Below are 15,684 nucleotides of genomic sequence, written 5' to 3' on the forward strand. Positions count from 1 at the left end.
GAAGTTTCCAGAGCCCTCCTGGGGACCTCAGCTATTTCTGGGAAAGGTCAGAGGTCACATTCCAGGCTGAGGGAAAGAAGGAGGGGGGAGCTTGCTGACTCTGAGGAATGGGAGGGAGACAGGGAGCCTGGAGGTTTGATCTTCTCAGTGCCAGAGGGAGGGGTCTTCCTTCTAGGGTGGCCTCCATGGAGCCTGCAGATCCCCTAAATCTGCCCCTCCCTCACCAATGAGCCTCATGACGTTGGGGTGATCGAATTCCTTCATGCAGACGGCTTCACTCAGGAAATCCTCCAGCTCGGATCTTGTGCAGATGGCAACTTGGAGGGGAAAGGAAGGTGATAAGGAGGAAGGGAGGGGAGAGAGGACTCTTTCTCTCCTCTTCTCCTCCATCATCATCATCATCATCATCATCATCATCAAACATGATTACTAAGTACCTGGTGCTGCACTCAGCACTTTACATATATTAACTCATTTAACCCTCTGAGGTGCCACTATTGTTTTCCCTGTTTTCACGATGGGGAAACCATGGCGCACAATGGTTAAGGAATCTGCACACACAGCTTGCAAGTGGAATAGGCAGAACTGAAGGCCAGGCGGTCTGGCTCTGAGGCCCACGTGCAAACACCATGCAAGGCTGCTTCCCCGGCGATCCATACGATTACTCTGGACGCTGGCTCACAGAGGCAAAGTGACTTGCCCAAAGTCACGCAGCTGGGATTTAAACCCAGGTGGGGAATATAACCTGGTACATAAGAAGTGCTCAATAATGAATGAATGAGTGAGAGACCGTTGAGTCCATAATCCAAGCTTTTAGCCCTGGGGATTCAGAAAGGAACCTTCTTGCCTAACCACCAGGTTCAGCCTGACCCTCAACGCCTCTTTCCTGTATAGAAAGGACTTGGGCATGGACTCCCTGTGCTGTGTGACCCTGGACTGGCTCTCACCCTCTTTGACTATGTAAATAATATAGTCGCAGTCCACATCAATGACACATCCTATATACCCAGCATTAAGTGCTTTGGCTCACCCTAGGAAGCAGGGAGATTTTTATCTTTTTTTTTTTTCCCTGGATGAAGGATGGCAGCTCAGAGAGGGAGAGTCACTTGCTTGAGATCACACAGCTGGTAAATGATGAAACCAGGTATGCCTCATTCCAGACCTTTTCCTGCTCTGTTATGTATCACAGGAGCTCATCCCCAAAAACTACATTTCCCAGGCTCCCTTTCATACTGGCTTCCTGTTGGGAGTTTGCCCATGGGAAGCACTGATGGCAGACTGGCAGGTGCGTAGGAGGAAGGGAAGAAGTCAGGGTATTTCACCCTGTCTCTTACTGCTTCCAGTCTTGCTTTGATGGTGGCTGTGCCTCCTGTGTGTTTCAAGCTCCTACAAGGTAGCCGCTAACTCCTGTGATCCTAAATCCCACCAGGCGTCCCTGGCCATGGGCTCTGGTAACACCATTTCCTCCCTCTGCCCTTCAGGCCTTGGGGGGGAAGTAAGGTACTGCTGCTGCTAATCTCCAGGTTGCCTCACTGCTCCCAGTTATTCCTGCACCGTTGTAGTAAACCTCCTCATATTACATTCCTTCTGTTGAAGTACCTGGCATGGATTCCGTTTCCTTTCTGGAAACCCTGAGATTCTGTGGTGGGGCTAATTTGCTACTAACTTTTCTGTGCTTCTGCCTCCTTAGGGGCATAGGAGAAGGGTCTAGGGCTAGGAGACGGGGGTCCCATACGTGTGCACATGCAGGCATAGACTCACTCTTCATTGTCTTCACAGCCACCTTGAGGATGGAGTCATCCTGGTTGAGCTGGCCCTCCATCACAGCTCCGAATTCTCCTATGGGGGACCAGAGGGAGACATTGACCTCAGGGGCACTTGTGGAAACTGCATTTCCTGTGACTGGGTAGGGGTGAGCAAGTGAAGGACTTCATCTTCATGGTTCAAGGGAATACATGTGTGCGCTAGGTAGGGAACTCACCTTCTCCCAGGGTCTTCCCCAGGGCCACCTTATGACGGTCCACCATCACATCCCGAAGCTTCTCCTTCAGCTCTTCATTGATGCCCAGGCTGTTCACTGCATGGGGGGTGGGGGTGGACAGAACCATGGAGCAGGGCCGACATTCAGGCGACATTCAACATTCGGACATTTGACATTCGGATGTCAATAGGGATGTAGCCATTATTAAAATATTGAAATACTTCTGCATTCATTCAAAACCAGCTACTGCCCTGGAGCACCTGGGTGGCTCAGCTGGTTAAGCATATAACTCTTGATTTTGGCTCAGGTCATGATCTCACGGTTTGCAGGTTTGAGCCCCGAGTTGTGCTCTGTGCCGACAGCTCTGAGCCTGCTTAGGATTCTCTGTCTCCTGTCTCCCTCTCTCTCTGCCCTTCTCCTGCTCTCTCTTTCTCTCTCTCAAAAATAAATGAAGTTAAAACTTAAAAAAAAAAATCAGCTACTTCCCTAAGCACACACCCTACCCTAGATCCTCCTCTAGATCCCTGAAACTTCTCCCAAACCAGCAGCTAAAGGGTTAGAACTTGGCACATGATCTTGCACCACTGGGCACCCTGACTGGTCAGTGTCCTACAATGCCAGTTGCTAAAAATATTTCTTAATTTTTTATTGAAGTAGAATCTGCACAAATCATAAGTTAGTAGCTCAGTGGATTTCCACAAACCAAACACAACAGTATAATCAGCACCCAGGTCAAGAAAAGACCATGACCTGCCCTCTCAAGAGCGGCCACCTTCCTGACTTCTCTTACCATAGATAGGCTTCCTCTGTTTGGGGAGATTATTATAAACATGGAATCACATAATATGTTCTCTTTTGTGTCTGGCTTCTTTCAGTCAACACGGCGTCTATGAGACAGCTGTAATGTGGTTGTGGGTAACTGCAATTTTTTTTCGTTGCTATATGGTAACAGTTCTCAAACTTATTGGCCTCAAGACCCCTTCACATTCTTAAAATTACTAAGGACTGCAAAAAGCTTTCGTCTAGGGGGATTATGTATACCACTTACTGTATGCAAAGTCAAATGGATAGATTTTAATTTTTAAAATTTTTTAAAGTTTATTTATTTTGAGAAAGAGACAGTGGGAATAGGGAAGGGCAGAGAGAGAGGGAGAGAGAGAGAATCCCCAGCAGGCTCTGTGCTCTCAGCACAGAGCCCAATGTGGGGCTTGAACCCATGAACCGTGAGATCATGACCTGAGCTGAAACCAAGAGTCAGAGGTTTAACCAACTGAGCCACCCAGGCACCCCAAATGAATAGATTTTTAAAACAAGAATAAACAAGCACACATTCGTCAACCAATAGAGTGATGACATCAACACACGTTGTAGAGCTTCTGGAAAACTCCACGGAACACGTGTGAGAGAACAGCAGTGTAAAAGGGCAAATAACATCTTGGAATTACTATGAAAATAGTTTTGACCTCATGGACCCCACACAGAGGTCTCAGGGACCCCTCCAGGGACCTGGATCACACTTTGAGAACTACTCTGCATGTTACTTCATTACGGCACCATGACCTCCTTGCTTCCTATTCTTTCTCCTCTTAAATAAATGTCTTTCCCAGCCCCTTCTGGTATCTCCCTGGGGCCCCAGTAGCCTTCTCACTGTGTGCTGGGAAGAGACATAATTCTGTCCCTTTTCTTTCTGGTCTCCTCAGCTGGAAAGATGAAGAGATTTGACGAGGTGGCCTCTGAGGTCCCTTCTTACCTGGGACACTTCATAGCTCCACAGTCGAACAGAGAGTCTAGAGTTCTAAGAGCCTATGATTTTCAAAATCTTAGGGGTCTAGGGGCACCCGGGTGGCTCAGTCAGTTAAGCGTCCGACTTCAGCTCGGGGCATGACCTCACCATTTGTGAGTTGGAGCCCTGAATCATGTTCTCTGCTATCAGCGTGGAGCCCTGCTTTGGATCCTCTGTGCCCTGTCTCTCTGCTCCTCCCTCACTTGTGCACGTGAGCTCGCTCTCTCTCTCTCTCAAAAATAAATACTTAAAATTAAAAAAAAAATCTTAAGGGTCTATAGTATTACAACATTAAAAATTTTTCATTTAATGTTTATTTAGTTTTGAGAGAGACAGAGTGCGAATGGGGTAAGGGCAGAGAGAGAGGGAGACAGAATCAAAAGCAGTCTCGAGGCTTTGAGCTATCAGCACAGAGCCCGATGTGGGGCTCAAACCCACACACCGTGAGATCATGAGCTGAGCCGAAGCTCGATGCTTAACTAACTGAGCCACCCAGGCGCACCAAGAATTAAGCCTTTGATTGTTTCGGCCAAGATCAACCCTACCTCTCTAACATTCTATAATTCCAAGAGGCAGTTAAGAGGATGGACTTCAGAGCAAATCTACCTGGGTTCGGAGCCCAGCTGTCCGACTTACAAGCTGTGTGGCCTTGAGGAAGTTACTTAACCACTCTATACCACAGCTTCCTCATCTGTTGACGTACCTACCTCATTGGGTTGTCATGAGGATTAAACTAAGTGATAGGTACAGAGCACTTAGGACAGCGCCCATCACATAGGAAGTGCCAGGGTTGGCTGTCATCATTGGCTTCATCATCATCAATGATCCTCATCCTTATTGTTACCATCATCATTATCTTTATCATCATCATCATTACAATGTCCTAGGGTCCTGTGGCCCCGGGGTTTGGTCTTTCTATGATTTATTGTGTCTAAGACTCTATTATTCTTTTTTTTTTTTTAATTTTTTTAACGTTTTTTTTTTTTTTTAATTAAAAAAAAAATTTTTTTAACCTTTTATTTATTTTTGAGACAGGGAGAGACAGAGCATGAACAGGGGAGGGTCAGAGAGAGGGAGACACAGAATCCGAAACAGGTTCCAGGCTCTGAGTTGTCAGCACAGAGCCCGACGCGGGGCTCGAACTCACAGACCGCAAGATCATGACCTGAGCTGAAGTCGGCCGCTCAACCAACTGAGCCACCCAGGCGCCCCCAACGTTTATTTATTTTTGAGACAGAGAGAGACAGAGCATGAACGGGGGAGGGTCAGAGAGAGGGAGACACAGAATCTGAAACAGGCTCCAGGCTCTGAGCTGTCAGCACAGAGCCCGACGCGGGGCTGGAACTCACTGACCGCGAGATCATGACCTGAGCCAAAGTCGGCCACTTAACCGACTGAGCCACCCAGGCACCCCTAAGACTCTATTACTCTAAGTGTCTGTGTGGTTTCACAGTTCTGTTGTTCTTATGGTCTGTGGTTCTAACAACCCAGCATTCCAAGACTTTCAGAAACTTTTGGTGCATGCATCGACAGAAGCTTAGCAGGCCCCAGTGTCTACACTCATCATCCCCGCACCAGGGCAGGGAGGCACAGGGTTCACTTACAGGTGGCTTCAGTGGTCCGGCGGCTGTAGGACTTGCGAACACGGTACCTGACCACCAGTTCACCCCTCTCCACTGTTGGTTCAAACACCTCTCTGGGGGGACAGGCAGGAGGTGAGGGCAGGGCAGAAATGAGTGGAACCCCCTCCTTCCAACAGCAGTGAAAGTGAACACCACCCTAACCCCAGGCCCTGCCCGCCCTCTCCTCCATCGTTTGCTGAGCTTGTCTTGGATTGCTACCTTCTGCCTCCCCCCTTGTCCTCATTCCGATTCTTGCTAATCTCTCATCCTGTACCAGCCTCCTCACGGTCTCCCCGACTCCAGCCTCTCTGTTCCAATCCACATTAGCCTTCCTACTCATGTAGTTCCAACTCACCCATAGCGGGTCTCCTTCTTCCGTCGGTGGACGAGGAACAGGGCCAAGATGAAGACACAGCCAGCGGCCACAACTGCTCCCAGCAGTACATACCACCAGGGCCATGAGAAGGCAGGGGCTGGGGGCTCACTCACTGTCAGGGGGTATGGGACACAGGTCATGGCTGGGGCTCTGGATCCTGCTCCCTGGGACCCAAAGGGGTGATGTTGGAGGGAGGCAGATGAGGAAATATCTGATGAGACATGTGGCAGGTAGGTGTGTTCACTTATCCAGGGAGACCGGATTTGGGTGTGAAAAACAGGTGAGCAAGGGAGAGAATGCGTGTAGCATAGGATGGGTGTGTGGGGGGGGCGTGTGTAAGGAGTGTGAGGTTCACGCATAGATGGCTAAGGAGTAGTCTTGAGGAGTGTGTCCTGATGATGGAGGGGTTTCCATAAAGTAAGGGATGGAAGTGAAATGCATGTGCGAAGGAAAGGCATGTATATATAGAGCGTCAGGTGGGTGTTGGAGGAGTTTTGGGTATGCGAGTGAGGAGTAGTCAAGGAGTTTTAGATACAATTAGTGAAGAGTGATTTGTAAGGATGTAACTTTGGTGCAAGAGGAGTGTGGGAAGGGCAGGTGAGGAACATGGGATGAAATGGTGTGCAGAAAGGTGGGAGTAGACGTGTAAAGGATGGGAATGGGTACATGGTAAATGTAGCAGGAGTTTGGTGTGGGTGTGTGCATAGAGTGGGAACAGGTAGGACTGGCGAGGGGCGAGGGAGTAACGTGTAAGGAGAGTTGAAAAGTGTGGACCCGAAGTTTTCCAGCATTTGCAATGTGAGATATATGGTGAGCGTGTAAAAAGCGTGCAGAGTTTGTGAATGCGAAGTGTGGGTGTGATTGGGTTTGAGAGGCATGTGTGAGGAACAAAGGGTTGTAAAGCTATGATTGGGAAAGAAGACTGGGAGGAAAGGAGGCTGTGGAAAGGGTTTGCAAAGAAAGGCAGGAAGGCATGGGAGGAATATTTAAGGATAGTAGGTTGAGTTACAAGAGGTGAGCTGTCATAATGCTAGGAGGATACAATGGGTGTAGGAGGAGTTTTTGAGAATTGCTGAAGAAATACTTGAGAGGGATGGATTTGAGGGGGATAAGTGATCTATCCATCCGTCTATCTATTCATCCACCCATCCATCCCTCCTTCCATCCATCCATCCACCCACCCACCATCTATTCATCTATCCATCCCTCCATCCATCCATCCATTCATCCATCCAGCCACCCATCTATCTATCCATCCACCCATCTACATTCATTGAGTACCTACAATGTGTGAGGCCATTCCAGGCAACCCCATCAAGGACCACACAAACCCCAAAAGTAGAGGATTAGAACGAGAAGTTTGAGAAACACGGAAAGCATGTCAAAGAGTATGTGTGTGGTGACGGAGTCCTCACTGGGAGCTGAGGGAAAGAAAGGAGGAGAGAGGGTGCAAAAACCCTTACCTAGCAGGTGGATTGGTTGTCCTTGCCCTGTGAGGAGAAAGGACAGAGGGAGGACATGCTCAGAGAAAGCAAGACTGATGTGACATGGGTGAGGCTCTCAGTAAGCTTCCGGGGTGGGAAAAGAGCCTAGATTGGGGCAACACTGAAAGGTACATGGAGCAAGTCAGGGGTATCTGGGAAAGACATGGTCCTTGTGAATCAGTTAGAGGGGGCTGAGCATGAAGTTACCTGGGCGCCAGGACTCCAGGGGCACAGGGTGGCTCCAGGGCCCATCCCCAGCAGCGGTGTAGGCTGCCACACACACGGTCAGGTTGGGCACAGTCCCATCCCCCTGCAGCTCCAGGGTCACCTCTCTCTTTAGCCCTATGTCCATTAGCACCTAGGACATCCAGATGTAGCATCAGGGTAGAGTCCCAGGGCTCCAACTCTTAAGACTGCACCCTTGGCCTCAAGTCCTCATCTTTCTCAAAGCCTCCTCCTCACGCCCAGCCCCTCCTCCTACCCTTCATCTCTCACCCCCATCGCCACCTCCATTCTCCATCCCCACACCCACTCATAAGCTCCACCAGGACTGGGCCTTTGCTTCATTCGCCGCCTGTGCTCAAGTGCTAGCACTGTGCGTGGCATGCAGTACTTCTGCTGAGGGGCTGAACCCTCATCTTTCCCCCCGGGTTCCCCTATTGCCTCGTAACTCCTCGCTTCCCACTCCATTTCTGCACCCCAGGGTGCTGCTTGTTCCAACACCACTCTTGTGCAAATTAGGAAAAGTCACCCCTTCTTCAAGGTGTTATACAATTATCTGCTATAAAATTGTCATAGTACATCTGTAAGTCTACCGAAACGCTTTTTACAATGATTCGTAAATAGCTATTCCCTGACCCTCCCCTGGACTCCTTTAACTTTCCCAGAAAGTGCTCTCCTAGGTGTAATGTATCCCATACTACCCAACCTGCACAACTGTCCATGTCCACCCTGTCATCTCCTCCCCCACTCCCTCCCCCCGGCCACTCCGCCCCAGCCCAGCCAACAGCACCCACCTCCGGAGTGTCCTGGCCTCGATAGGCCAGCCGGTACCCTAACAGGGTGCCCTGCAGGGGTGCCCTTGGCTCCCGCCAACGCACGAGGGCTTGGCTCCCATTCCGCATGGCACTAACGTTCTCAGGGGGGCCCAGGGGTACTGGAGGACAGGGAAGAGGGGAAGCTGGCACCCCACCTCTTCCTGCCCCCTTCCCCTGTTCCCAGGAAGCGGGGGCAGGGTGCAAAGGGCATGCACGTGGGCAACTCGTGCAGCCCTCCCATGAGCAGAAGCGCAGGGAAGAGGTCTGGGAGAGATGCCAATGGGCCGTGCTGAGGAGTCAGGGGGTGGACAGGAAGGACTAAGGCCACATGGGCTGAATGGGTAACAGGAGCTGCTGGGGGTGGCATCGATGTGAGCAAGGTCCAGCAGGGCAGAGAGTGATGTCTGCCCCACACCAGCTCCTTCTTACCTCCCTCCGGTGTCTCCACAGGAAGCCAGTGGGTCCAGGGCGAGGGGCCCTGGCTACTGGTACAGGCCACCCGGATGTGGTAAGGAGTGTGAGGGTGGAGGCCACCCAGCCGAAGTTGGTGAGGGGGGACGGATGCTTGCAAGGTGATAGGTTCTTTGGGGGGGTCTGGCTCTCCCAGCCAGACACCCACCCCATCGTCTGACAGCACAGCCTGGGGAGAGGGAAGGAGCATGAGGACAGGATGGCCACGCAATTAGACGAGGTGGTCACCCAAGTCGATGGTGGTGGTCCTGGTGTGATTACACGGCTTCGCAAGGATGTGCATGTGTGTGTGTGTGTGTGTGTGTGTGTGTGTGTGCGCCGTGCTGGTGTAACATGGGCACGTGCATTTGCAAAGCAAGGAGATCACCCGGTTGTACAATGTGGCTCTATCATCACTTGCAGAAGCCACTTCTGGCAAGACTTTCCCTCTCTGAGCCTCAGTTTCCTCATCTGGAAAATGGGGGGCTTAGAGGACCAAATACCTTACAAGGCTGCCTAAAGGATGAACATAGGACAAGCTGTACAGAACATGGCAGGTGGTCAGCATCAATAAAGTGACAATGACATTCAACCACGGGCAAAAGTAATGTCCCACAATAGAAGTCAGAAGAGTGGGCATCTCTGGGGGTTGAAGGATCCTTGTAGGGGGTCGGGGAAGAGTCTGCCTCTCGATTTGGAAGGATGGTGACGTGGGTGAATATTCGTGTTAAACAATCTAGGTTTACACCAAAGATTATGCACGTTATGTATGCTATGTCTTAATAAAAAAGAAAAGCCCTTTATAAATCAGAACTCCTTTGACCCTGACCTCAGCCCTCAGTGTGGGTACTGTGTGTATACCCATTTACAGATGAGGACCCTGAGTATTGGAGAGATGGAACCACTTGTCCAAGGTCACCAGCTTGTCACTGACGAAGGTGGGAACTGAACCCCAACCTGTCTTGCAAACTTCTGCCCTACTTACGGTGAGAATGTCCATTTAAGAACATCACTGATAGTCACGGTACTTCTGTTCAGAGAGGCAGTATAGCCTTAGTGCTAGGCGTAGACGCTGGATCTGGGCTTCAAATCCAGCCTCTACCGTTCCCTAGCTCTGTGCCTTAGTTTCCTCATCTGTAAAATGGGAAAACAACAATGGCTTCCTAATTTGCAGGACTGACTGAATTGATGCTTGTAAGCGCTTAGAAGAGGGCCTGTCCACATCGGGTGTTTATTGTTATTATTATTTTGTGCATGTGTGAGAGGCTGCCTGGCTACCAATGTCAAACTCTGCACACTCTGCACAAAGGCACAGGCTGGGACAGTCACCTGGTCCCCAGGAATAGCACGATCAGCATGGCAGAGGCCACAGCTGGGGATTGCATCTGCAGAGCCCTGCCACACAGAACCACAAACCCTCTACAGCCACACAATCACAGCCCCACACCGCAAGGATGCTGCCTCCCGCCCCCTGCAACTGGGGAGCCAGCAGGAGACCTAACCGCTCCTCTACACCATGTGTCAGAAGGTGTTTACTGCTTTCTGATGTGAACTCAAGATTCTTTGGGTCCAAGTCCTGGCTTGGATATCACTTGCTGTATGACCTAGCATGAGTGTCTTTACTTTTCTGAGTCTCTATTCCTATCTCTGGAAAATGGGCATCCAAGAGTCCCTACCTGGCACGGTGTGAGGTTTAATGACACAGTGCACGTCAGGGGGTCCGCGCATCATATCAACATCTAACATTTCTTGAGTGCCAACACTGTATCAGGCACCCTGGCCAGTGCAATCCCGGATGAACTCATTGGCTTTTTACCACCACCTTCTGAGGTCAATTTCGTTTTTCATTCCCATTTTACAGATGAGGACAATGAGGCCCAGAGTGGTTCGGCAGCTTGCCCAAGGTCACACAGACCCCTGTGGGGAGAGGAGACCACCTCGAGGCCTGGCCAGATGGTGGGGAGTGGGATGGGGGGAAGCTGTCCCATGCCTGCTCTCTGACCTGCAGTGACAGATGGGAAGGGGAACCTTCGCTGGGACAAAGGGGACAACAGGGACATGGGTCCAGACAATCAGCCTCCCCGTGCCCACTCACACTTCTCTTTTCCCTGTGACCCTCCCATTCGAACCCTCTAGCCCCACGCCAGGCGCAGCAGGAAGTGAGCCCTGGAGAGGGAAGAGGGACACACTTCCGCTTTCCTTTGACATTGGACGCATGTGGGTTGGGGGTACAGCAGATGCCTGACCTGGCATTTGAGGTCTCCCAAATGGGCCCTGGCCTCGGGGATTAAATCAGTTTTATCCCTTTTAGCCAATGGGAAGAGCAGATCACTTCCCCTCTCTGGGTCTCAGTTCCTTACCTTGAAAACAGAAAGATTAACAGATTATGTTTCTAGGGTTAAAACGACAAGCAAATGAAATTATGTCCAGGGCACGTAATTATAAGAAAGACAACTCTTACTTAATCACGCGCTGGCTCTGAACGGTCTCTTAGGAGGTGAGGAGGACTGTTTGGGTTGGAGGAGATGAGGGTTCGAATCCCACCTCTGCCACTTCCTGGCTGTGATCTCGGGCAGGTTGTGTAACTACTCTGAGCCTTAGTTTGTTCATCTGGAAAACGGGTGAATCCATAGACCCTACTCCATAAACACGCAAGGGGGTGTGCGCAAAGCCTTAACACAAGGCCCCGCACAGAGCTGACACTCCATAAAAGCTGGTCATTGTTAAGTACTGTCACCTGCCGTGTCAGGCACTGTCCCACCCTTATTCCAACTTCCAAATCTCAGAGAACTTCAGGCCAGAACTGGGCTCGTATTCAGAGATCTGTATTGGTTTGTTTTTCTTACTGGAGAATAGGAACAACTTTGATGCAGAAGGGCTGGGTCTAGAGCATTTCAGGTTCCAGCAAACGTTCCCTAATCTAGGTCTGGCCCTGCGCTGGGCAATCGTGAGGACTCAGTGGTGACCAAGACAGCTGGGACCGGCCCCCTCCCAGAGCTCACTGTCCGATGGGGAGACACACTCACCCCCAAAACAGTGACACCCCAGAGTGATCAGGGCTGGGATGGGAGACGTACAGGGCTGCGGGCACCTGGAGGTGACAGAGATGGCTCTGGGTCACCTGTCTCAGGGTTCCCTCTCTGGCCAGAGTCAATATTACTAATACTAAAAAAAGTTAAAGCAGCTGATAGTCTATCGTGCATATCCTATGTTCCAGATACTATGGTAAGTTTGCTACTTGCATTCACTCACTGAATTCTTACAACAAGCCTATCTGCCCATTTTACAGATGAGAGAACCGAGGTCCAGTGAGATTAAGTCACCGGGCCATGCTCCTGCAGCCAGCCGCTGGTAGAGTCAGGATTTGAACCCAGGACGTCTGGCTTAACTCAAGGCTCTACTGCTGGTCAACACACGGATGGCTGGGAAGGGCTGGTTTCCCAGGAAGAGGATGGGGGCTTACGAGCGGTAGAAGGAGGGCCAAGGTCTCACCTGCAGGGTACAGTGCGTGAGGGGGTAGATGCCGCTCAGGCCTGGGGTCCAAGCCACCTCCAGCTCTGTGGGCTGACGGGAAGCCAGGTGGAGGTTGTGGGGCCTCTGGGGGAGCACTGTGGAGAGATGAGGGGAGGGTTTGACCCTGGGGGGCCTTGGCCCAAAGCTCCCCACCCTCCCCTCTACCCCAGCTCTGACCTTGGGCCCAGACCTCACACCCTCTGACACCCAGCTCCCCAGCTCCCTTTCCTGTCACCTGTGATGGTGGCTGTGCGGGATGTGGTGACCCCCTTGGCATTGTGGGCTTCACAGGAGAAAGAAGACGTCTTGTTCAAGCCTGGGGAGTCACAGAAGGAAGGGCCCAGTGTCAGAGAGGCCAAGAAGGGGTTCCCGGGCCATGCTGGGCCACCTCCTACAGCCTGACAGGGTCAGTCTAGCCCACATGGGCACCTGCTGCATGGGAAAGAGGGGGGAAGGGCGATGAGTTGGGAACGCAGGCCTCCATCCTCAGATGCAAAGACAAGGACAGGCTGGTGGCCTCAGTCCTGATGCCCCACCACACAGACATACATACATGCAGACACACACAGGGGCACACACACACACAGACTTACATACCCATACATACACACAGAAACACATACTCATACATGCATATATAGACACGCAGACACACACACTTAGGCACAGAAACACACACGCGCACACACACACACACACACACACACAGCCACATACTGGGACAAACGCGGACACGATCACGCTGAGCCACACAGGCACACGTAGAGGCTTCTATACCGAATGGACACACACTTAAGAAACAGGCCTTCACCGGTGTGTATAAAGGTAATGTTTGTTCACTTATAAGCTCTAAGCTCAGCTCCTACCAAGCCCCCTCCCCCTCCCGCCCTCAGTGGCCTCCCGGTGTTTCTGGAACACAGGCCATCAGACATCAGACACGTTCCCACCTCCTCAGGAACCTTGCATTTCTCTGTTCCCTCCGCTTGGATCAGTCTTCCCACAGATGTGCACGTGGCTCCCTCCTGCCCTCCTTCACATTTGTTACTAGACCTCACCTTCTCAGCCACCCCGCCCCTGGCTGTCTTGTTTAGAGCTGGGAGCTCACATCCATTATCTAGCCACTCCACTGCTTTACTTTTCCTCTAGTTCTTCTCATCACAACATACTTTACCTATTACCTTGTCTTGCTTAGTGTCTACTCCACTACATCAACTCCAGGAGGGCAGGGGTTTCTGTTTTGCCCCCAGCTGTATGCCCCAGGGCATACGATGACCTTGCACACAACAGGTGCTCTGTAAATGCTTGTTGAACGAATGGATGAATTTATGTGGATGCCTTCATGTACTATTGAACGTTGTGGGGCGTGTCTGTAGAAATGCCAGCGTGTGTAATTCTATGGGTAAGTGAGTTAATACGTGTCTTGGATAACTTTCTGGGTGTCTGGGGGTGGACTGCCTCCCCTCCCCAGTGTGGTGCGGGTGGGAACACAGGCGGACATGCACACACATGCACACACGCACCAAGACAAGTACAGAGACAAACAAGAGGCGCAGACACACAAACACAAAAATACACAGATTCACACACGAGGAAATATAGACACACACACAGTGTCTGGGTGACAGGATGTAAGAGGACCAGGTCTCGAGTCTGTCAGGGTGACCGCAGGTCTGTGTGTGCCTGTGGATGTCGTATACCTTGTGTGTGTATCTCCTGCTTGTTCTGCGTGCGTGAGCCCGCGTTCTCACCACCACCATCTACCCGCAGACACAAAGTTTCCTTTTCTCAGTCGGCACAGGGAGTGGAATGAGGGAAAGTCGGCAGCCGGGGCCCGGAAGGGGGTTGGGCAGGGAAGCTCCTCAGCGCGGCTGCCCAGGCGGCAGCTCCCAGCCAAGGTCAGGTGCCCGGCCGCAGCCCCCGCCGGCGGGGGAAGGGCAGGACAGCCCCGGGCCGACTGCCGGAGGGGGCGGGGAGCCTGTGTCCGGTCCAGCCACCTGGCACGTGGGGGCCCGCCAGGGTCACCGCGCGGGGGCTGGCGCTGCCCGCCGGAGGAGCCCTGGGGCAAGAAAGAGTTCTGGAGCCTGGTCCTGTTCCGACCGCAGCATTCCTGCCCCCGCGTGAGTCACGGGGCGCCCCCCCCCTCCCGCTCTGGAACTTCCGGCGGCCCGGTGGGGGGCGCGCGGCCCAGGATCCCCCTTCCTTGGCGTCAACGCGCACCTTGAGGACTAGGAGAGCAGGGATGGAGGGGCCTGGGACCCCCTCTCCTCCAGCGGGCTGAACTTCCTCGACTGGAGCAGGCCCACTCCAGATGTGCTTTCCAGATGCACTGTGCACCGTCCCTCGCCCTCTCCGCTCCCGCTCCTCCCCCCCCCCCCCCACGCCCGCGCTTTTTCCGAGGGAATCAGAGGCATGGAAGGAGAGGGGGCACGCCCTGAGTCAGATCAAGGGACAGACTCACACAAACGGACAAAATTCCTTACAGCACCCCCCCTCCCCAACCACGCAGACACAATGAATCATACTTAACACACGGGGGCCGTTACTGGCACAAAAACAGAAAACCCGGCTCTCGCTAAGCTACACAGAGGGCTGATGCTGTCGCAAACACGCCGCGGCACAAATATACACTCAGTGACTTGTGTCTCTATACACAGGGACTGACATTGATGCACTTTATAAAGAGACACACATACATCCACAGACATAAACGTACAACCTACAAACACCTAGCAACACAAGGCAACATCCAGCCAGGCTGAAACTGAATTGAAATACACACACCAAGCAACAAAGGTACATTGAAGTTGAAGTGGGCCCACCAACACACACCAGGACGTGAATGAGGTGAATGTTGACTTGCTTGCAAACAAACACAGCCAATCCTTCAAACACAGCTGGACACTCAGGTTGCTTCAGACGCATTTCAGACACAGACTATACAAAAACACACGCTTGCGTAGACACACAGGACTGACACAGACACACAAGCTGCCCTGTGCACATAGATGGCTCAGACCTATATATACGCTGTTTATCTACCAAGAGAAAAGTGGGGCTGGGGTTGATTCGCAGGGAGACAGGACAGAAGTAGAAGGGTGTTGTTACTGCCTGCTGGGAATCTTTCTCTTCCTCTCACACATGTATGCGCGTGCACGCACACACAGATGTCCATGTGACGGTCGCATGCCAACACACTCACCCTGTGACATATACATAGAAACCACAAAAACATCCTGTGGACACGGACAGCCACAGTCCGTGGAAACACTGAAGAAACACCAGGTTGTCCACTGATACATCCTGAGTCCACAAGGAAACAGATGCCCACACACACACACACACACACACACGTACACGTGCATTGGCAGCCCCTGAGAAACTTACAAAGACATACTCTAAAGACCCAAACATACAGTGGGGGAGACACCCAAGCCGACA

At 51.8% G+C, this 15,684-nt stretch overlaps 1 protein-coding gene and 1 long non-coding RNA gene across 5 annotated transcripts in view; one reads left to right on the forward strand and one right to left on the reverse strand.

Annotated features, from left to right (window-relative positions):
* AXL (AXL receptor tyrosine kinase) overlaps nt 1-15,684 on the reverse strand; it is a 28,071-nt gene that overhangs the window by 7,474 nt on the left and 4,913 nt on the right. For 2 of the 4 annotated variants that reach the window (XM_045046473.1, XM_045046476.1), the window contains 11 exons: nt 12,482-12,562; nt 12,226-12,341; nt 8,713-8,923; nt 8,263-8,402; nt 7,454-7,604; nt 7,226-7,252; nt 5,742-5,874; nt 5,369-5,460; nt 1,982-2,077; nt 1,762-1,839; nt 225-317 (listed from right to left, as the gene is read on the reverse strand). In XM_045046473.1, the coding sequence (XP_044902408.1) occupies nt 225-317; nt 1,762-1,839; nt 1,982-2,077; nt 5,369-5,460; nt 5,742-5,874; nt 7,226-7,252; nt 7,454-7,604; nt 8,263-8,402; nt 8,713-8,923; nt 12,226-12,341; nt 12,482-12,562 (1,218 nt within the window). The remainder of the gene's footprint in view (nt 1-224; nt 318-1,761; nt 1,840-1,981; nt 2,078-5,368; nt 5,461-5,741; nt 5,875-7,225; nt 7,253-7,453; nt 7,605-8,262; nt 8,403-8,712; nt 8,924-12,225; nt 12,342-12,481; nt 12,563-15,684) is intronic. The other 2 variants (XM_045046474.1, XM_045046475.1) reach the window with 2 other exon arrangements.
* Nucleotides 8,923-13,586, forward strand: LOC123382315. Its single transcript, XR_006590524.1, has 2 exons — nt 8,923-9,719; nt 12,023-13,586. It is a non-coding gene; the product is annotated as an uncharacterized LOC123382315 (long non-coding RNA).

The sequence above is a fragment of the Felis catus genome, chromosome E2 (genome assembly GCF_018350175.1).
Source record: "Felis catus isolate Fca126 chromosome E2, F.catus_Fca126_mat1.0, whole genome shotgun sequence".
Lineage (NCBI taxonomy): Eukaryota > Metazoa > Chordata > Mammalia > Carnivora > Felidae > Felis > Felis catus.